Source organism: Eretmochelys imbricata, chromosome 2, assembly GCF_965152235.1.
Source record: "Eretmochelys imbricata isolate rEreImb1 chromosome 2, rEreImb1.hap1, whole genome shotgun sequence".
Classification (NCBI taxonomy): Eukaryota; Metazoa; Chordata; order Testudines; family Cheloniidae; genus Eretmochelys; species Eretmochelys imbricata.
In genome coordinates this window covers 18,608,336-18,630,765 of record NC_135573.1, presented here as the reverse complement: position 1 = coordinate 18,630,765, position 22,430 = coordinate 18,608,336, and the positions used below count along the sequence as shown (strand labels likewise).

At 41.2% G+C, this 22,430-nt stretch overlaps 1 protein-coding gene across 4 annotated transcripts in view; it reads right to left on the bottom strand.

Annotated features, from left to right (window-relative positions):
• Positions 1-2,026: 2,026 nt before the first annotated feature.
• The window catches only part of CYRIB (CYFIP related Rac1 interactor B), a 151,912-nt gene continuing 131,508 nt past the window's right edge, over positions 2,027-22,430 (bottom strand). For all 4 annotated transcript variants that reach the window (XM_077809796.1, XM_077809794.1, XM_077809797.1 and 1 more), the window contains 7 exons: positions 20,422-20,558; positions 12,583-12,660; positions 11,901-12,017; positions 10,316-10,395; positions 9,036-9,162; positions 8,004-8,074; positions 2,027-2,830 (listed from right to left, as the gene is read on the bottom strand). In XM_077809796.1, coding sequence (XP_077665922.1) covers positions 2,767-2,830; positions 8,004-8,074; positions 9,036-9,162; positions 10,316-10,395; positions 11,901-12,017; positions 12,583-12,660; positions 20,422-20,558 — 674 coding nt within the window. In that variant the 3' untranslated portion in view covers positions 2,027-2,766. The remainder of the gene's footprint in view (positions 2,831-8,003; positions 8,075-9,035; positions 9,163-10,315; positions 10,396-11,900; positions 12,018-12,582; positions 12,661-20,421; positions 20,559-22,430) is intronic.

The following is a 22,430-nucleotide window of genomic DNA, read 5'->3' as shown; positions in this document are numbered from 1 at the left end:
AAAAGAATCCTGAAAAGCAACCGAGCGAATAGCCAGCTCTTTTTAAATGTCTTACACTTTGCTTTACTAAGGTTCTTGGGCAGCAGTACAACCAATGAAAACAACAACAAAAAGTCTGCCAAAAAGAAATAGAGCAATGTCGTTAGAATGTCATTCTAATGCATTTTTTCTTAGCTTTTTCAGATTTATGTCATTGAGCTATCAAGGACAACAAAGGCACTAAGTAATCTGGTATTATAAGAAAAGGTCATGGATTGTTCTGAGAGAATGTCGGCTCTTTCAGCAAGAACAAAAACTAGGGGAAAGTATAACAAGAGTTAAGAGTACTCACTAGGTGGGATGGAAAGAGATGCAGCAAACAAAGTTAGCAGCAGAATGATCACTTGAGGGCCACAGCTGCTTGTTTCTATCACATTTAAAGGGACATCTCCTCTTCCCATGTTGGGAAAGAATTTCTATAGGACAACCATGCTGCCCTGGGGTGGACCAATAGGGACCAGGCAAACACAAAGGAAGGTGCTCCTGGAGAAGGGATTGCTTTGCCTTTTGTACCATTTTCTGTATCACAAAGTTTTATGCCTGCACATTGCATCTTCAGCAGAGGAGGAACCTCGTACTCTTGACAATTTGATGGCTACAATTGACTTATTCAGTGCTCCTCTAGTGAAAGAGTCATGATTAGGGACTTCACTCCTCCAAAGAAATCTCATTGTTTTGGTTCTGCTGTGACCCACAGAATACAAAATCTCTCCAATATTTTGTTATATGGCCGTTTTGCAGCTTTCTTCTCATCTGAGAGCAAAGACTGCATTGTATGTTTTTGAATGCAGGTCTCCTGGCAGGAATCCCTGGTGGTAGACATCTAGTCATCAGTTTAAGCCTTCCGATGCTCAGAACATGCTTCCTTCAACAATCATTATGTGGTATGTGAAGGGTCACCTGAGTCGCATGATATTTCTGCCTTCGATTGTAAGACAAGATAAGAGTAGATGAAGACCAGCCAGCAGTTACTATTATTCCTGCACAAACACCCTTGTTTGCATGTGGATATGGGCATTCATTCAAATACAGCCATTCCCCAAGTATTTGTACTAACAAAGACTTGTTCGTGTGAATGTTCACAAACAGGAGGTACAATCATAGTCAAACTAACAATATTTTTACAGAATTCAAACTGCTAGCAAACAATGCTTTCGATCAGTTCAGACAGCTTGAGTCATGAAAATTTTCTAGATATTTTCTATAGAATAAACTTATTTTTTAAAGAAGTATTTCAATCCCTTCTAATTGGGAAAGTTCACAATATAAAAAGGTACAGTGATGTTAATTAAATACTACATTTGGAATGTGCAATTTGTGAAGTTGTCAATAAGCACGTATAAGGGTTAAATTTTGAAGGATTTTTTAAATGAGAAATCAGTTTATTCTATGCAAATGCCTACTTTAATCTTTTGATAATTTTGCCACAGATTATCAAAGATTAAAAAAGATCTCAACTAAGCGCTCTCCATTCTGCCGTCCCCATGTGTACCGTCTTCTCCATTTCGAACAGATTTTAATTTTGGGGTGGGGGGGAGACAGGATGACTTCTGTGTTTTGAACACTGCTAGCACACTCACTGTTTAAATTTTAAAAAAATACACATTTTAGGTTTTTTCCATTGTTCTTTACTGGGAGCGCACAAATGACTATGGGACACAGTGAAAGAAGACTGGGATGTTTTGGGCTGCTTGGTTAAAAAAAACTCCTGGACTAGCTGAACTAACATGATTTTTTCCCATCCCTTGCTTGTATGAATGTCTTGGGATTAGGAAATAACCCATATCATATCATATATTGTAAATCAGGGACCCTAACAGATCCTGTTAGGCTTAACTAAGCACTGGCTCCATCCATTTCAGGTGATTACGTGTAATGAAACAGCAGCGTAGTTTTCACTATATAAAATTTATACATGTACTTTTCTGGTAAAAAGCCAAAAACACATGGAGACATCTCACTCAAAACACTGGTAAAACAAACCACACTTAGAAAAATGAAAGCTGATTTTTATTATTTTATCCACAGCCAATCATTTGACATGAACATGCATACGTAATTTTGCTACGCACACACCACATATTTTAACGTTAGTTTTTAAAGGTTAAACATACAACATACATCCTTATCCTTACAAAAATGAGTCAAAATGCAAACATAACTTTTAAACAAAACAGTCTTTACTTATTTAAAAAAACTTTTGTGTTGAGTACCATTTTGTACTCAGTTAATTTAAACAAATCTGCTCTTATGTTTCCTCATGGTTGCACTTGAAAATAAGCCGCAATAGAAAATGAAGTCATTGAGGGTTTTTTAAATAGCAGAAATAGGCAGTTTTGCCATGCAGAAGAAGCAATATTAAATATTAGTTTTTCAAAAAAAGAAAAAACCACAAGTTTAAAAATATTTAGTTCAAGTCACAGAACTTTCCCCGTACAGAGAAATCCAAACGCAACGCATAATTAGCTGCCACTTAAGGATGGCTGTTCTGAAAAGTAAAAATACCTTCCAGAGTTGATCATTTTCATTGATTTGGCACAGAAAAGAAGTCTGAGCTTACTTAAGAACAAGAAAGTGATTAAAAAGGGAAAAGAGGAAGAGAGAAGAAAATAAAAAGCAAGAACGAATGAGATAGTAGTTGCAATCACTAAAAAAAAAAATCTGTGCATCTCAGTCATTGCAGAATACTGTCTTCTGTTTACAGCAGGGGCTAATTCCAGGTAACTGTTATTGCAACATAGATTTAATTTGCTTGGAGGTAGTCTCATCATTCAAATGCTTTGTTGTGTACCTAAAAATGAAAAGAAAAAAAAGATTTACAAAAGCACACTTACAATTCTGTTCTTCTACAACAGACAAAGCAAGTAATTGAAGGAACAATACCAAATTTATTTAGTTACCCTCACCAATGATTGGGAGATCTATTTGTGTACTTCCTAACTAGGAAAATTCAGTAATTCCCACTGAAAGTAACATACATCTTTCAGAAAATTAAATTTATAAAAATACTAAATGACAGATAATGCTACTCATGATTATGTCCAACTGTTCTGTTACAAAAGGAGATTTTAAATGGATCCCTACATGTATTTGGGAAAAAACCTCAAGATCTCTTTTGAGTTGGATAGACTAGAAACAGTAAGGAACACTGACACATTAAAGACTGTTAAACTGTCACTCAACGACATCTAAAATGTGTAGGTCTGGACTGAGATTAAGGTTTGATAATGATGCTCTACTTGAGTAAAGACAAATTTTGGGAATTCCCTACTGTAAACAAATGGCTACTTATAGGATTTCTTATTCTTGAATTCTGTTTAATGCTGTAGGTAACATTGAACTAAGCATTTATATTTACAATAGTCCCTATATTTGGATAATGTTGAAGAAACATTTAATATGGATAAATAGCAAGTATTTAAGTGAGGCCATCGTATGTGTGAATTACTACGGGAATTATCTAAAGTGTGTTTAATCTCGTAATTGATAATGTATATATGCTTCAAATTATGTAGAATATAAGGTAAACGACATTTAAGTGTATTTATGTGTGGACTGTTTCTGTCCTATGTCACTGGAGGAAAACTGAATTTAATTCCTGCTCTAAAACGCTTTCTTTTCTTGTACCCAGCTCTCTTCTCCTCTCCTTTCCCTTTAATTTTATGTTCACCAGATAATTTGTGTTTTCTATTTTTATTGGTTATACCAGTAGCTCCTTTGTAGAGTATGTTCTTTTTTATGACTGAATGTACTGAAATTATGCCCAGGTGTTTTGCTGATGAGTGGGGGCATGCTTCTGATTCTTCCCCTCTATCTCAGGACCTGAGAAGCTCATCTTCTGAAGCCCCACCTGTGTGGAGTGTCAGAAGGCTTCTGGAGCTGGAAGGGATTGAGCAGCCACGAAGCTCATGGTTCTCATGGGAGACTTCAATCACCCTGATATCTGGCCGGAGAGCAATACAGCGGTGCACAGACAATCCAGGAAGTTTTGGAAAGTGTAGGGGACAATTTCCTGGTGCAAGTGCTGGAGGAACCAACTAGGGGCAGAGCTCTTCTTGACCTGCTGCTCACAAACCGGGAAGAATTAGTAGGGGAAGCAAAAGTGGAGGGGAACCTGGGAGGCAGTGACCACGACATGGTCCAGTTCAGGATCCTGACACAAGGAAGGAGAGCAGCAGAATACGGACTCTGGACTTCAGAAAAGCAGACTTTGACTCCCTCAGGGAACTGATGGGCGGGATCCCCTGGGAGAATAACATGAGGGGGAAAGGAGTCCAGGAGAGCTGGCTATATTTTAAAGAATCCTTACTGAGGTTACAGGAACAAACCATCCCGCAATGTAGAAAGAATAGTAAATATGGCAGGCGACCAGCTTGGCTTAACAGTGAAATCCTTGCTGATCTTAAACACAAAATAGAAGCTTACAAGAGGTGGAAGATTGGACAAATGATCAGGGAAGAGTATAAAAATATTGCTCAGGCATGCAGGAGTGAAATCAGGAAGACCAAATCACACTTGGAGTTACAGCTAGCAAGGGATGTTAAGAGTAACAAGAAGGGTTTCTTCAGGTATGTTAGCAACAAGAAGTCAGTCAAGGAAAGTGTGGGCCCCTTACTGAATGAGGGAGGCAACCTAGTGACCGAGGATGTGGAAGAAGCTAATGTACTCAGTGCTTTTTTTGCCTCTGTCTTCATGAACAAGGTCAGCTCCCAGACTACTGCACTGGGCAGCACAGCATGGGGAGGAGGTGACCAGCCCTCTGTGGAAAAAGAAGTGGTTCGGGACTATTTAGAAAAGCTGGACAAGCTCAAGTCCATGGGGCCAGATGCGCTGCATCTGAAAGTGCTAAAGGAGTTGGCGGATGTGTTCGCAGCGCCATTGGCCATTATCTTTGAAAACTCATGGCAATCGGGGGAGGTCCCGGATGACTGGAAAAAGGCTAATGTAGCGCCCATCTTTAAAAAAGGGAAGGAGGAGGATCCGGGGAACTACAGGCCAGTCAGCCTCACCTCAGTCCCTGGAAAAATCATGGAGCAGGTCCTCAAGGAATCAATTCTGAAGCACTTAGAGGAGAGGAAAGTCATCAGGAACAGCTAGCATGGATTCACCAAGGGCAAGTCATGTCTGACTAATCTAATTTCCTTCTATGATGAGATATCTGGCTCTATGGATGAGGGGACAGCAGTGGATGTGTTATTCCTTGACTTTAGCAAAGCTTTTGATATGGTCTCCCACAGTATTCTTGCCATCAAATTAAAGAAGTGTGGGCTAGATGAATGGACTATAAGGTGGATAGAAAGCTGGCTAGATTGTCGGGCTCAACAGGTAGTGATCAATGGCTCCATGTCTAGTTGGCAGCCGGTATCAAGCGGAGTGCCCCAAGGGTCGGTCCTGAGGCCGGTTTTGTTCAATGTCTTCATTAATGATCTGGAGGATGGCGTGGATTGCACCCTCAGCAAGTTTGCAGATGACACTAAACTGGGAGGAGAGGTAGATACTGGAGGGTAGGGATAGGATACAGAGGGACCTCAACAAATTAGAGGATTGGGCCAAAAGAAATCTGATGAGGTTCAACAAGGACAAGTGCAGAGTCCTGCACTTAGGACAGAAGAATTCCATGCACTGCTACAGACTAGGGACCGAATGGCTAGGCAGCAGTTCTGCAGAAAAGGACCTAGGGGTTACAGTGAACGAGAAGCTAGATATGAGTCAACAGTGTGCCCTTGTTGCCAAAAAGGCTAACGGCATTTTGGGCTGTATAAGTAGGGGCACTGCCAGCAGATCGAGTGACGTGATCATTCCCCTCTATTCGACGTTGGTGAGGCCTCATCTGGAGTACTGTGTCCAGTTTTGGGCCCCACACTACAAGAAGGATGTGAAAAAATTGGAAAGCATCCAGCGGAGGGCAACAAAAATGATTAGGGGACTGGAACACATGACTTATGAGGAGAGGCTGAGGGAATTGGGACTGTCTAGTCTACAGAAGAGAAGAATGAGGAGGGATTTGATAGCTGCTTTCAACTACCTGAAAGTGGGTTCCAAAAAGGATGGATCTAGACTGTTCTGTGCTAGCAGATGACAGAACAAGGAATAATGGTCTCAAGTTGCAGTGCAGGAGATTTAGGTTGGATATTAGGAAAAAAAATTTCACTAGGAGGGTGGTGAAGCACTGAAATGCGTTACCCAGGGAGTTGATGGAATCTCCGTCCTTTGAGGTTTTTAAGGACAGGCTTGACAAAGACCTGGCTGGGATGATTTAGTTGGGGATTGGTCCTGCTTTGAGCAGGGGGTTGGGACTGGGTGACCTCCTGAGGTCCTTTCCAATCCTGATAGTCTAGGATTCTACTGGTGTTCTCAAATTTCCAAAGTAGACTTTTACAATGATTCAAGCAGCATGAACATTTAGGCGCCCACCTTCCCCACTTCAAGGCTGCTACCATGCAGCCCTTGCTGTTGCTGCTAGCTCTGTTCTCAAAACAACAGGACAGCTGCACAGAACAGCTTTCAGGAGAGCTAATTGTTGGGCGTTGGGGGAGGAGCTGGCTTTTCCACAGGGGACAAGAGGAAATCCCCAATGATGCAGCATGAGTTGGAGGATAAATTGAAACTGGCCACATCTTACTCATTTTTGGACATATTTGGCGCATCAAAACGTCTGACTACAAGATCTGGCTACGGTCCTCTAAGGACAATGAATCCAGCAGATTTTTTTGGCTCAAATTTTCATTCTGACTGCAAGTTGTGCACCCCTGCATAACTAAAGAATCTGCTATGCACTGAGGTGTACATTTTCCCAAGTATCTATCTATAAGGTTAACATCAAGTATTTTCCAGATCTATGCAAATGCTGGCCACTGTTTATCTTTAATAAACAGGAGAATATTTTATACAATCAAGTTTATTATCCATGTATAACACCCCAGTTATTTTATATTGGAGGTCTACTTTACTAAACTCCCATTAGACTACAGCTTACATTTATTCCTGTAACTAAAATCTGTTATACTAAATTATTGGCCACTTGTCTGCCTGTGATACTCAGTTACACGGATTTTGAAACTGGTTACTCTGATTTGTTGTTGCTGTTATCCTAGTGAACAAATATAGTGGTGCTTTCTTCCTAGGATTTCAATCCATTCTGATAATGTATGTTCTGCACAATAACAGACTAAGATTTTCAGAGATCCAGAAGGATTATACTGTACAGAGTACTGTGCCAAAGTGAAATGCTGACCTGTATTAGAATATTTAACTGAATCTTGAATTATAAACGTCCTATATCTTTCCCCATATACATACTAATATCATATAAACTCATCTTAAACAAACTGATATCTCAAAACATACAATATGAACATTTCTGACATTCCCCACAATCCAAAATTGAGCTTTCACTTCTGTGGTTCCTCAGATTTGCTTAAACTGGCTTCTCATATATCATTTTATGCCTCCTCCTTCCATCTACCCAGTGAGCAACTAATTAAATTTCTCCAATTCTGTTCCTTTGCTTGTACTTTAAGAATTGGATTTGATGAGTCTATTTGTTTGGGCATGACATTTTATCCAGTGTTAACTCCCCTAGTGTCTCACCTAATGTACACAGTTGTGCAGTTAGGTGGTTAACTGGCTATGGAAATGGGCAATACAAATGGCAGTTCCATGTTAGTAAATGCAAATTTTGAACCAAAAAACCACCATAAAACAACATAATTAACAGTATGTAAGCTGACTGGCAGTCGTAGCCAGGGAGCAGGGAATGAATGGGCCTGAAGACTTGACTATTGTTTTACCCACAAAGGCAGTCAACTCCATGTTAGGATTAAGGCATGCTAGTGAGGAAGCCTGCAGAACAGAGGCTCATCTTTTATCTGTTATATTGATAGAAGACTTCATCATCCAGGTGTCTCTGTTCAGCACCTTCTAAAAAATTCACGTTAAAATCATTTCAAGTTAAAAATAAGTACCTGAGAGCATTTAGAAGGCCTTCTACGCTGTTAGGAGGCTGGTCTTTAAGGACTTTGATGCATCCTTTCATCTGGAAATTAAACAAGTTAACACTCTGTATCATGTAAATGCCATACAAAAATAACTTGCAAAAAGTATAGTTCCCCAAGCCCTAACACTTAACTACTTTAAAGGACTTTAAATGTACATGTTATTCTTCTGGATATTGGAAAGGTAGCAAACATCTAGAACTCTGAAATCTTCCCTTAATGTAGAAAGGCTTATCTAGTTACTTGCCATCACACTGAAAGCAGTGGAATAGCTACATCAAAATCTGCTGTAAGGAACTGAAAGACTTTTACCTTAAGGACAATATAAAGGTTTCACAGGGTTTTTTTCTGGTTTTTAAAATTAATACTTGTTTTGTCAGTGTGCTCAGAACAATACAGAATAAAACCCCCTGACCCTGGACCAAGTTCCATGGGACAATATTTCTTCTGATGCATCTACTACACATTTAACAAATAAAACATACACGCAATAGTATACATCCAACAGCACATTTCAATTACAGAACAAAAGGGGGCAAAGTTGAAGGTTGGAGGACAATGCAACCAATCCAAGTGGGTCTGGATGATTGTGAGGGATGAAAAATTATGTGGCAGTGGGGAACACACTGGACCTACTAGCCTTTCATTTGTAGATATTCTAACGTTTATGTTATTTAAAAGATAGACGTATTGTGTGAATAAAGTATAATAATGTTTCTGGGTGTTATCTGGATTCCACTGAAACTCACTTTCTACCTTAACTCTTAAGATGCCTTTTTGTGCATTTGAATGTATATTTTGGATTGCTTGCTGTGTGCAGTCATCTATACGGTAGGCTGGTAGTATATGCCACCCAATTAGGACCATTCCAGACTGTACGCATACTTGTTATTGATCTATTTGGACTCAGAAAATTCATATTACAATGGGAGGGGGGGAAGAGACAGTCTACGTATAACTTTGGTTTAAACATCCAAAGACTATGAACACTACAAAACTTACATCAATTTTTGAAGTTTTGGCAAAGGCGCCCACTGGATGCACATGGTCATAGAGTATGATGACACCCACCATTACCCTCAGACAGAACGATACTGTTTCCTCATTTGTAAACCTGCTTCTGTACTCACTGGAATTTTAGAACACAAAAATATCCATTATTATATCAAACACCAAAACAGGCCTTCGTCTTTAACACTGACATTTAGAGGGGAACCTTCCAAAAAAGAAAAGTCTCTTCAGAGACAAGAGCAACTATTTTCACCAACACAGAAGTTAGACCATTGCTTAGAAAGCCCATTATTTGGAAACTGGAAGAATAAATCTCTCTCAAGCCCAAACTGACATCTTGCTGTTAATTTTAGGATTTTTCGTATTAACTGTCTTGGCCTCTTTCAAACAAGTGAACATTTAGTTTATACCCAAAGAAGAAAAACACAATTCGCTTGTGATGTACGCATGGAATAAGGATGCCTAGTTTTTATGAGCAAGGCGTAATTGCTTGTCTGTCAGTGGCACAAACTGTCCCTGAAGTTCAATGTTTGGAGTCCCTCCTTCTTATACCCCCCACAATAAAACATGCACTGGTATTCAGCCCAGTCCTTTGTGTTTTTGTTTTTAATTTGACACGGTTACTTCATTCCTGAACAGCTATATCAATAGCAGCCTCTTCAGATCCATGAACAACTGGTTAGAAAAACTTAGCACACAATGTTTAACTTCTCCTGCCCATAGTTTGTCACATTTACAGTAGACTCAAGTAGCCCAAGCCTACAAGTTGTTATATTCAATACTCAAACAAGGACCAAGGCAGTAGACTTGCTGGAGCCACCATTCACCCACTGAACTCTCCTTTCATGCAGCAGTTAACAAGGAAACCACCATTATGTGCACTGCTCGAGCCACTTTTCAAAGCATGCTCTAGGCAAGTGTGCTCAATTTTCCTGAATTATGCATGACAAAGTCATTTACAAATGTACTGAGAGATCTGTTAACTTTCATACCCATTCTACTTTTAAATATTAAACAATATTCTCACAGAAAGTAGACAACATGCTGTGTCTAGTGCATGAGAAAAATAAGTCATAACAAGGCTAGAAAAATGTTATGGAATTTAGTAAAAAAAATTATTTGGCTCCCATTTTGTTAATTTTCCTATTTTTTCCCATTCATTTTATGCATTATGGATTATGCCTGATGTGCACACTTATATTTTCTATTGATATTGTGCACAAGAGGCCTATAAATGAAGAAATGAATTTTGTCACTCAGCTCATACTTACGGGGTTTCCAACATGACTCTGCACACACTAGCCATAGTGCTTAAACAATCTGTGGTATTTTCAATTGGTAAATTTTTATTCTGTGAAAGGAGAAATGAGTAATTCTATTCAGTGTAATGAAAGTGTAGTACTGTAAAACCTAATACAATTCTAGGTCAATGAACACTACCTAAGACTGAGTGCTCGAGTTTAAAAACACACCCACACCCCCCCCTTTAGGGGATAAGAAACACTGCAGTACTTTATCAATAAAACATTTACAATCAGTTGTTTTAAAACCATAGTGATTGTACCACTTCCACTATTACAGACACCAGGCCTTACTATAGTTTCCATTTTTACACAGAATTTTTATTGATTTTTGGAGAGTTTGTTTTTGCTATATTGATTTCAGTGGGGAGCTTAAACAATGGCATGACAGGTCCATTGAGAAGGAAGAAAAATGTGACCTTAAAATAAGATTCTCTGTCTTTGACTGGAGATCATTATGTACTACAGTATTAATAATACATTACTATTCATTTGAAAAAGTAACATATTTTGTTTAAAAAAACGGTATAGTTTTAAAAATAAAGGTTGATTTTTCTCAGCTGTACATGGGAAACTGTGGTAATAAGTGAGCCAAGTCAATAATAGTGGTGTTGTGGATGTCATGTCAGATACTTTAGTAGGTAGTTCAAGGACAAATGCGAAAGTAATTGGATACTTTGATCCTATTCCATAACAGGTTCAAGATTTATTCTAACACACTCGTGTATCTAATCAAGTTTATGCTTGTATTATTGTAATTACATTTTAACTTCTATATGTACCAGAATGAAGCTCTCCTGGGAATCTTTCTTTTAAAAAAAGCACATCACTTCTTTTTTATTTGCTTCTCAATTTCAAGCAGAGATATTCAAGCCCAATTTGTTTCACTCTTTGTTTCTAGAAGCCCTTTTCGAGTATGGATATATCTAAAAATGCAGATTATCAGACAACATAACTGAAGGCACACGACCAGAACAGGCATGTGCTTATTTTACTGGATAAAGTAAGTTTTTACTGATAACAGTACAGACATAGCTATTGGACAGCAGCCTACAACAGAACTGTTGGAAGGCCAGCTGGAACCTATTCTACCATGAACAGCATCTGCAAGACTGGCTGCATCTAAATTTCTTCTGCTTGCGTAAAAGGCAGAGATTTGATTTACAGATTCTAAATTACGGGCTTGTATACATGGTGCCAGCAAAGCCCAGTAGAGGGTTGTGATTTGTTGAGCGCGCTCATGTGCTGCACTGTAACTGCCCTGTGCAGGTATGTAGACTGCTGGCATGCTCTAAAAGGTACCTAGCTCGTCTTAACGCAGTCCTGTGCAGTTAGAACACAGAATGTTAGAGTGATCTATAAATCATTCCCTTCTACCCCTCTGGTGCACTTTGCTGTGCCACGTAGACAATCCTTAAGTCTTCAGCAAATTTCACCTGGGAGTTATCAGAACAGAATGTCCCACAATAACTTCTTAATTGTTGTCTTTCAGAACATAGCTGCATTTTACAGTGCAATATCCAAGTCAAAGAAAAACCTTCTCCCATATGCTTACCTCTGACACAAATTTTGTCGTGGCATCACTTAAGGTTTTCAACATTGGCGTCGCTTCAGCATAAAATAAAGACATTCTATTTGCCAATTCGTTATTTACTTCATTTTCACCCTCTGCCTATAAACAAAGATACAAAATTATATGTACAGTAAAAGCTTTGTTATCCGGCATATTGGGGAAAGGGGGGTGCCGGTAAGTCAAAAAAAAATCCAGTTAACTAAGAGGGAGGGAATTTGGGTGTAGGAGGGGGCTCAGGGCTGGGGCACAGGAGGGGGTGTGGGCTCTGGAAGGGATTTTGGGTGCGGGAGGGGTTTCGGAGTACCGGATTTGGGCAGCTCCTGGCCAATGGGAGCTGCAGAGCCAACGCTCGGGGTGGGGTGGGGTAGCGCGCAGAGCCGCCTAGCCACACCACTGCCTAGGAGCAGCAGGCACATGTCACCGCTTCCGGGGAATCACGCAAAGCCAGGTAGGGAACCTGCTGGCCCTGCACCAACCGGTCAATAAACCGGACTTTCAATGAAGATGAGAAAAGCCAGTTTATAGAGCTTTCCGGTTGGTAAAGTGCCAGATAACACAGCTTTTACTATAAATTGTTTTGTACCCTAAAAAACTGGATAAATAGTACTAGAAAGACAAAGAATTTAGCGTTTAAAGTGTTTTTTCACTTCCAGAGGTTACCTACTGGAACATTATTAATCCTCATACGACTCAAAGTTCTTCTGTAGTAGCTGAAGTCATTCTGTATAGCAGGATTTGTCATCTACAAAAAGTGAGAAAATGAATATATTTTAGTGACAGATGCTCAGTTAGGATCCGAAGACAAACTTTATGGAGATATATACTAAGAGGTATAGTGTATACTCAACTGTCATTGAAGTCACTGGAAGTATAGAGCACTCAGCATCTTGCAAGCCCTGGATGTCTTTAGAGGTTCTCAAACTGGGGGGCCTCTCAAATTGGGGGTCTGGGGGGGAACAACCTTACTGTGCAGATTCAGAGCTGGGCAGCCGGAGGAGAACTGCAGCTGCTGGCTGGGTGCCTAGTCCTGAAAGCAGCACAGCCGCCAACAGCAGCACAGAAGTCAGGGTGGTATGATACTGACACCCTTACTTCTGCGCCGCTGCTTGCGGCGGTCCTGCCTTCAGAGCTGGGTCCCCAGCCACAGCTCACCGCTCTGCCTTAGGAGCTGGGCAGCTGGAGAGCAGTGGCTGTTGGCCAGGTGCCCGGGGTAGGAGAGCGTAAACTACTACAGACTCAAAGAAGGGGGTAGGATTAAATAAGTTTGAGAAGAGAAGGTTACTCACCTTTTGCAGTAACTGAGGTTCTTCGGGATGTATGTCCCTATGGGTGCTCCACTCCAGGTGATGGTGCGTTCCTGCGCCATTTGCTTGGAGAGTTTGCAGCAGTGTCTGTACAGGTCGCGCATGCATGGTGCCTACCTCACACACCATTGGCACTTCATCTAGCACGTGCATGACCCAGAATCCTCAGTTCCTTTTCTACCGCAGAGTCTACTTTAAACTCCAAAGTGAGGGGAGGAGGGCGGGTAGTGGAGCACCCACAGGGACACACAACATGAAGAACCTGTTATTCCACAAGGTGAGTAACCTTCTCTTCTTCTTCGAGAGATGTCCCTGTGGGTGCTCCACTCCAGGTGACTGTAGAGCAGTGCCCTCCTAGGATGGTAGGGGCTTCGGAGTTGGTAGGATAATTGCCGATAATACAGCTCGGCCTAGCCGACTATCCGCCTTAGGGCCTTGTGTGATTGTATAATGTTTGGCAAAGGTGTGTTTGGAGGCCCCAGTGGCGGCTTTGCATATGTCTAAGTGAAACATTGTTTAGGAACACTACTGACACTGATATGATCTAGTAGAGTGCGTCTTCATCCCCGCTGGAGGTTGTGTGCATTTTAATTGATAACACAGGTGAATGCATCCAGATATCCATTTAGAGAGTCTCTGCGTGGATATGGCGGTACCTTTAGAGCGTTCTGCGATGGATATAAAGCATTTTGGTGAAATTCTAAATGTCCTGGTTCTGTCCAAGTAGAAAGCTAGTGCTCTTCTAACGTCAAGGGTGTACATCTTAACTTCAAACGTGTTCTTGTGTGGTTTAGGAAAGAAAGCTGTATAGGTTGATTAACGTGGAAGGACGCTTGTACTTTATGGAGAAATTTAGGATGGGTTTGTAATGTGATTTCATCTTTAAAAAAAGGTCATGTATAGTGGATCTGCCAGGAGTGCCCCAATTTCTCCCACATGTCTAGCTGATGTGATTGCTATCAGGAATGTCACTTTCATTGATAGGTGTAGTAGGGAGCAGTTTGCTAAGGGCTCAAATTGTTTCTGAGTGAGGGCCATTAAGACCAAGTTTAAGTCCCAGGGTTGCGTGGGTGCTCTTACGTCCGGATATTGAGTCCTTGACCTTGTGGGGGCATTGTTAATCATATGTTAAACCTGTGTTCGTTTGGTCTGTAGATGGTTGCTAGTCATCCTTGCAGGCAATGAATGTGCAAGTGTGCGTTTCTGACCACAAATGTGCATGCTGCCATGTGGCCAAACCGTTGTAGGCACGTGTGGGCTGTTCCGCACTGTGGATAGGGGTGTCTTTACCATGTCGAATCTGTCTCGTGGAAGTGATGCCTTCACCGTCACCAAGTCGAGATAAGCGCTGATGAATTCTAATTGTTGAGCTAATTCTACTGTTGACTTCTTTTTGTTTATTTGTAGACCGAGACTCTGGAAGCAATCTATCGTTGTTTGGGTAGAGCGAATGGTATCTAATCGAGTGTATGACTTCAAGAGACAGTCATCCGGGTACGAAAATTTATTATTCCTTGTTTTCACAGGTGCACTCGCCGTTACTACCGCGAGGATCTTTGAGAAGATATGAGGCGCTGTTGACAGACCAAAAGGTAAAACCTTGCATTGATAGTGGTCTGTGTCCAAATCTCAGTAAATCTCAGAAAACGCCTGTGGGCAGGGTGTATGCTAACACAAAAATAAACATCCTGCAGGTGGAGGGCTGAAAAACAGTTCCCTTGCTCCAGTGTTGGTATTATTGTTGCTACAGTGACCATCCTGAACCGCTGCTTTCTTACAAACTTGTTCAGTCACCGGAGATCGAGAATAGGTCACCATCTCCCATTTTTCTTTTGTGTTAAAAAATAGTGGAAGTAAAATCCCTTCCACCTGTGTTGTGCGGGAACAGTCTCCACTGCCCATAATTGGAGGAGATGATGACCATTTGCTATGTCAAGAGGTATATGAAAGGGGTCCCTGAAGATGAACGGGGAGGGTGGGAGGTTGGGGTGTAGATACAGGAAAGGAATGGTATAGCCCATTCGGATGACTTCTAGGGCCCATTTGTCCATGGTGATGGCAGCCCATTTCAGGTAGAATGAGAACAAATGGCTTCCAAATAGATGGGTGGATGGTGTAAGCACTGGAATGAGGGAGAGGTCTTCCAGACCCTCGAACAAGCCTTCAAATTTGTTTATTAGAGGCAGTAGGTTTAGATGCCACTCGTGGTGATGGACATTGTCATTGTGGTCTCTGTCATTGTTGTTGGTGTTGTTGCTCATAAGGCCTCTGGTGTTTCTGTGCGCATGTTGGGTATCTATTCCTCTGATATGGTTGATACCTATATTGTCTCCTTCTTGTGGCAGGTGTATGAATGCCGAGGGACTGGAGAGTGCCCTGCGAGTCCTTCATAGTGTGCATTACCTCATTGGTTTTGGCTGCAAACAATTTTTCTCCATCAAGGGTGAGATCTTTGACTGTATTTTGTATCTCCCATGGGAATGCTGAGGGGTTAAACCATAAGGCATGTTGCATGATGACAGCTGTAGCGGTGGACCTGGCGACTGTGTCAGCAGAGTCTAGTGAGGCCTGTAGAGCCGTGCGTACGATCATCTGTCCTTCAGAGACCAGAGATTTAAATTGTTGCCCCTTTTCCTCTGGGATCTCCCTAATAAAGTCCATAAATTTGCCATAGTTCCTGTGGTCATATTTGGCAAGTAGTACCACATAATTTGCCACTCTGACTTGAAGCATGGATGAAGAGTATACTTTGCGGCCGGAGAGGTCCAACCTCTTACTCTCTTTATTGTAGGGTGGATCAAAAGTGCTGATGTTTGCCCCTTTAGTTGGCTGCTTCCACTACCAGAAAATTGGGTGCAGGTGTGTGAATAGAAATTCTGATCCCTTCGAGGGAACATAATATTTTCGGTCCGCCCTTTTGCATGTAGGAGGTATGGTGGCTGGAGTTTGCCACAGCATCTTGGCGGGTTCCATGATAGCCCCACTGATTGGCAATGCTATCTTGGAGGAGTAAGATGTCTAAGATATGTTCGCCTATGTTGAGTTTCCAGCACTTCCTCCAGAGTAATTTTGAGCTCACTGACCACTCTTTTGAATAAGTTTTGGAAGGGGGTAAAGTCATCCACCATGGTTGGTGGTGGAGGCATAATAGCCTCACCCAGTGAGGAGGGAGGATGTATTGTTCTAGGTTGGCGAGGTGTCGGGAGCAGTGTCTTCTTCCTGCTATGCCATGGGTTCATCTGTCTCTGTCACTAGCCTCTGAAGGTGGAGGTGGGGATCTGGCATCTTCCCTACGTGGTCTGTGGTGCCTGCTATAGTGTCTTTGGTAAGACCCTTAGGGTTCCAATATGGCCAGTGACTAGGATAGGGTACGGCTGGTGCCATCCATGGGTGGCTGTACTATAGCGACATGTCGTGAGCATATGAGGGTTGTGGCCGTAGGGGTCCAGTAGCCATGGGGGAGCAATGGTGAAGGGAAAATACCCCTTCAAAATTCTTCTCTTCTTTGATCAAGAACTGTGACGCTATCGAAGATAAATGTTGGTGTGGTACCATTGGCCCTGGTGAGATATTGGTGCCTAAGAGAGGGGACTCCAGAGTTGAGGATACCAATAAATCCTTGCGGTGCAGAAAATGGCGTACTGCTGAGAGCCTCGGTGCTGGAGGGCAAGGTCCCGATTGCATCGTTGGTGTGATGTGCTGAGCCAATATAGTTTGTATTGGCGTCATTGCCCTAGTAGCATTGGGCTGCGGCACGGAGATAGGAGCGGTTGTCGGTGCAGTCTCCTTTGGAGCTGCTGACGGTACCGTGGTGGAGGCAGGCAGCTTAAAGCCCTTAACCATGGCACCGTAGCGCTGGGTTCCGGCGGCCGCTGCCGCATGGACTGTGCTGGAGGTGCCCAGAGAATCATATCTGCTGAGCAGCAGTGTGGCTGGCACCGATGAGAGCGATTTGGTCAGTGACCGTTTTGTGTTGACCTGCTCTCTATGAGGTTAAGTGGATGGCCAGTTTTTGGCCTTCAGGGACCTTGGCAGTGGGGAGACCAGGGACCTATGCTGGGAAGAGGGTTCCTGTCCCGGGTCGGAGGCTGGTCTTAAGGACTTCTTCATCAAGATGAGTTCAAGTCTCAGGACTCTATCCCTTCGTGCCCTAGCCTCCAGTTTGTTACAGTGGACACATTTCTGAGGAATGTGAGCTTCCCCCAGGCAACGGACACATTGAGTGTGTCCATCTAACACAGGCATTGCCTCTCTGCACGTCGTGTATCTTTTAAATCCTGGTAAACTAGGCATTTTCCTAACCTAATTTTAACTGTACTAAGGGATGGAAAAAGAAAACTTTTTTTTAATTTTAAATAAAAGGAACGTAACTCTAATAACTGAAACTTAACTTGTCTAAACTATCCGAACTCACTAATATATCTAAACTTATCTATTTGAAATGAAGATTTTCAACGGGACTGCTGAGCAACGTCTTAGGCCGGGGACGGTTTAGAAGGAACTGAGAGTCCGGGTTGCACGCGTGCTGTATGAAATTGCCATCAGTGCGTGAGGCAGGCACCGTGAGTGCGCGACCCGTACTGGCACTGCTGCAAAACTCTCTGAGAAAAGGCGCAGGAATGCACCATCACCTGGAGTGGAGCACCCACAGGGACATCTCTCAAAGAGCCACCACTGCTTTAGAAGTAGCTAGAGCACGTAAGATTTCCTGCTTTGCTCTATATAATTTTTCAGAATAAAAAACTAATGTGAGAGAAGAGTGGATGTTCTGATCTGCTCCAGTTTGCCAGCTTTACTGCCATAGGATTAGACCAGTGTGTCTAGACCATTGCTACGTGGTTTTTGGGAAACTACAGACACGATGAGAGTGAGAGAGAGAGAGAGAGTGTGAGTGTGTGTCCAGAGGTAGCAACTTTCTCTTGATGAAGAGGTATGTCAGACTAAAATGGGGAGACACAGAACCTCAGTAATGTGGGGAAACCTCAAGAGGCCATCTAGTCCATCCCCCTGCACTGAGGAAGGATTAAGTATACCTGTACATGGTTGATATTAGCCTTGAGCAACTGGAATAATACACATGGCTTTAGGGCTTGTCTGCATCATGGATTTTTGCACTTGCAAAGGCATGTTCAAGTAAACTGTCTGTGCAGATGCACTACACCAAGGTAACTTACTCCAGGAGGTAAGTCACACTGGCACGCACCTCACTTTACAGTGAAGCGACACATGTACACTGTGGGGTTTGCATTGGTGTGGAAACAATGGTACAAAAATCTCTAATGCTGACATGCCCATAGTTTAGAAAATATCCCCAGTGCACAATTACTTGTGGACAAAAATAAACTTGGATCCAGGAGTATTTTTTTAAAGCCAAAATTAAAATTGGTATTTGGGGGCTACTGATTCCACATGAAGAAAAGAAAACTAATATTTTTTATTATTTGTATTATAGTAGCAACTAGGCACGCCAAGAGAGATCAAGGCTCCACTGTTCTAGGCACAGTATGGAATGAGCAGGTCTTCACTAGTCATGCTAAATCAACCCCTGATGCATTGATCGCCGGAGTGTCGATCCAGCAGTAGTGTAGACATGCGTTAGAGACAGTACTCGTCTGAGGAGTTTACAGAATTATTGATGGATCTTGACATTTCCATTATGTACAGACTTCATTATCAGAGTTAAACACTTTATCATTAACATTTGTGCCAAGTAAAAATTCTGTTTTCATGTTAGTAGGCATTCTGAAAATATTCCAAACAGAAAAATGAAAGGGATTACATTTCAAATAAGTAGTATGTTTTGTGCTCCCCATTTTTTTTAAAGTCCTATTTTCAAAAATTAAACCTGGAAATGGATCAGACAAAAATATTTCTTGTTCTTTTACAATCAAAAACAAAAATATACAGAATTTCAAAAATGTTGTATTGGTCACATGCAATAATTTTTAATGTAAAGGCAAACAGTTTGAGATTTAAGCACAATGAAAGTACTCTCTCTGTAAAGAAATCACAGAACAGTAAGTACAGATATATATGGAAGATATATATATTTGCTTCATGCAAATTGACAAGAGCCAGGGAAACCCAAAGACCATCCATCTCAGTCATAAATTTCCTAGCTTTTGTTAATTGCTTTCTTCTCTTTTAATGTTAGTCAACTTTTTCTTCCTCATACTTAATTATATTAACTATTTTCAGGAACATGGGGCCAGATTTGATGCAGTGCAGCTACTTTGTACCACACTGACAGTGTAACCTGGACCTAAAGTCAGTTTAATCAGCCCAAGGGGATTTCACCTGTGTATGGATGAACTTCAAATGGCAGAGAGCCAATTTATGAGGCTCTTATTCTTTTGACCACTCTTCTTTCACTCCTGCTGACATTGCAGGGAAAGAGGCATGGTCAGAAGAAAAACAGCACTGCTGACAAGGTCATGTGCTATACTAATCCTCAGCTGCATTTTCAGTGCCCTGGGGTCATTGCAGCCTGATGTTAAAGTAGCCATAAGGAGACCTAGCCCGCATACAGCTACAGCAGGATCACGGGAATGAAAAAGTGAGCTTTAAACTTTCGTTGCCCTCTCCCCACCCCTGACATTCGACTTGTGTAATTCAACCACATTCCAGAATTGGCCAATAAGTGTTGACAATTATATGCAATTTCTATTGCATAAATGAAGCAATTCTCAATTTTTCCATAATACATGATGAATGCTAGCATTCAATGAAATAATTAACTTTTTATGATCTAGACGACGGATTGTCAAACTGGGGGTCGGACCCCTTAGGGGGTCGCAAGGTTATTATATGGGGGGTCGCAAGCTGTCAACCTCCACCCCAACCCTGCTTTGCCTTCAGCATTTATAATGGTGTTAAATGGATAAAAAAGTTTTTTTATTTATAAGGGGGGAGGGGGGCACACTCAGAGGCTTGCTATGCGAAAGGGGTCACCAGTATAAAAGTTTAAGAACCACTGATCTAGATAAAGTATCTGAGGATTTTAAATATTAGGAAGCATCACAGAGGGACTGAAGCAACCATCATTCTTTTTACAGATAGGGACATCAAGAGTGATTAAGAGGTTTGCCCAATGTCACAGAGTCTGTGGCAGTGTCTGGAATGAAACCCAGGTTTCTCCAAACCTCAGTCCTGGGCTCCTTTTAGATGAACTGCCTATTTAAAAATGCATGGAAATTTACCTTGAGCTCATCAAATCGGAGTGTGAAATGAAGAATTTCTGCAAACTGCTTAGCAAGAGCCTGCTCTCGCTCCAGGTGCTGAGTCGGTGAATATGGGGTGCTTGTCAGGGCTCCCAATAGACCTCGCAATCCTGCCTCTAAAAAAAGAAAGAAAATCAAAACATGTCAAACGGTATCTGCTTCTACTATATATTAGTCGTTGACTTACAATGCTAAAATGTATGGTAATTCCATGATCTAAAGTGAGTTTTAAGATCAAATAAGTTATAACTGGTTTTCATGGGGCATTTATACTGGAGATTACCCATGAATTGCTATAGATATAGAGCCTATATCTGACTGGATTCAACAGTAAACTAATTTTTCAAGTTGTTTCATGACTATATTCAATTTTTGTTTGAAATTGACTTTACATTGGTCATTTCAGTTAATATTACTATACGAAAAGCTATTCAATGTTAAGGAACAGAAATGAAACAGTGACAAAATTTCCCTATCTACAAAGGCCATATCAAAAAATTGGAAATGCAGCTAGTAGTTAAAGAAGGCAAGCTGTAATCTCTTAAAATTTGGCAGGCTAAAGTTTTATTTAAAAAACAAACAAACAAAAAAACCTTTGTCATGAAATTATCTACTTAATTAAAAGATGCATTTCCAAGTATCTTTCAATTCACTAACCCAGAATGGAGAACTCTTCTGTTGGTTGAATACCTAATGAAGAAACTTTTAAACCTTAGCACTAACAAGTGAGAAGCTAAGTTAATAAGTGGCTAGTTTCCTATGTTCTTTAGACATGTTTATGTAGACCTTTAAATGTTTTTGCTCTACAATTTTTTTTTCGGTGGGGGAGGGGGGGAGAAGAGGACTGTGGTGAGATGAGATTGCCTGAAGAAAGCAGAGTTTACCTTATTCATGAAATACAATCCTGCACTTAGCACTATTTTGCTATTAACTGTGGAAGTGACAGAAGGTTGTTCAATAGACAAAGCCGCCAAAAATAGTTCTGAAAGTTCTATGGCTGATGCATTTCCAGCTTTAACATACAAGGGACACTCTGAGATATTGATTAATTACCATTTCTTAACACCGTAGTTCAAAGGGACATTCTGAAATCGTGTCTCTCTCACCAACAAAAGTTGGTCCAATAAAAATATTACAGGTTTCAGAGTAACAGCCGTGTTAGTCTGTATTCGCAAAAAGAAAAGGAGTACTTGTGGCACCTTAGAGACTAACCAATTTATTTGAGCATAAGCTTTCGTGAGCTACAGCTCACTTCATCGGATGCTTATGCTCAAATATATTGGTTAGTCTCTAAGGTGCCACAAGTACTCCTTTTCTTTTTAAAAATATTACCTCACCCATCTGGTCTCTCTAAGGCCTGTAAAACTAAGATAAGATTTCACTTTTAATGGATTACATTTTTTCATCTTCAGAAACTTGGAACATTTAGGTGCAAGAAGATGCTACATTTTCTTGGAGACCACAAGAAGGTTTCCAATGACTGTATGCTAACATACAAGGAAAGTTCATGGAAACATATTCCTGCAGGAAACACACTATGGTGAGGGTGACATATTTTATCCTTTCTTTCAGTGGTGTAACTGGTTTGCCTCTACAACAGTGGGCAACAGTGCACGTTTTATAGTAAGTGAAGCACCTCCTGGAGGATAATCAAAAATACAATGTGATGTGTGTATCCCCTCTAAATTTTCTTATGTTTTGCAATGTGCATTACTTTGCATTCATCAACATTCAATATCATCTGCCATTTTGTTGCCCAGTCACCCAGTTTTGTGAGATCCCATTGTAACTCTTTGCAGTCTGCTTTGGACTTAACTATCTTGAGTAATTTTGTATTGTCTGCAAATTTTGCCGTCTCACTATTCACCCCTTTTTCCAAATCATTTATGAATATGTCGAACAACACAGGAACCAGTATTGACCCCTAAGGAATACAACTATTTACCTCTCTCCACTGTGAAAACTGACCATTTATTCCTACACTTTGT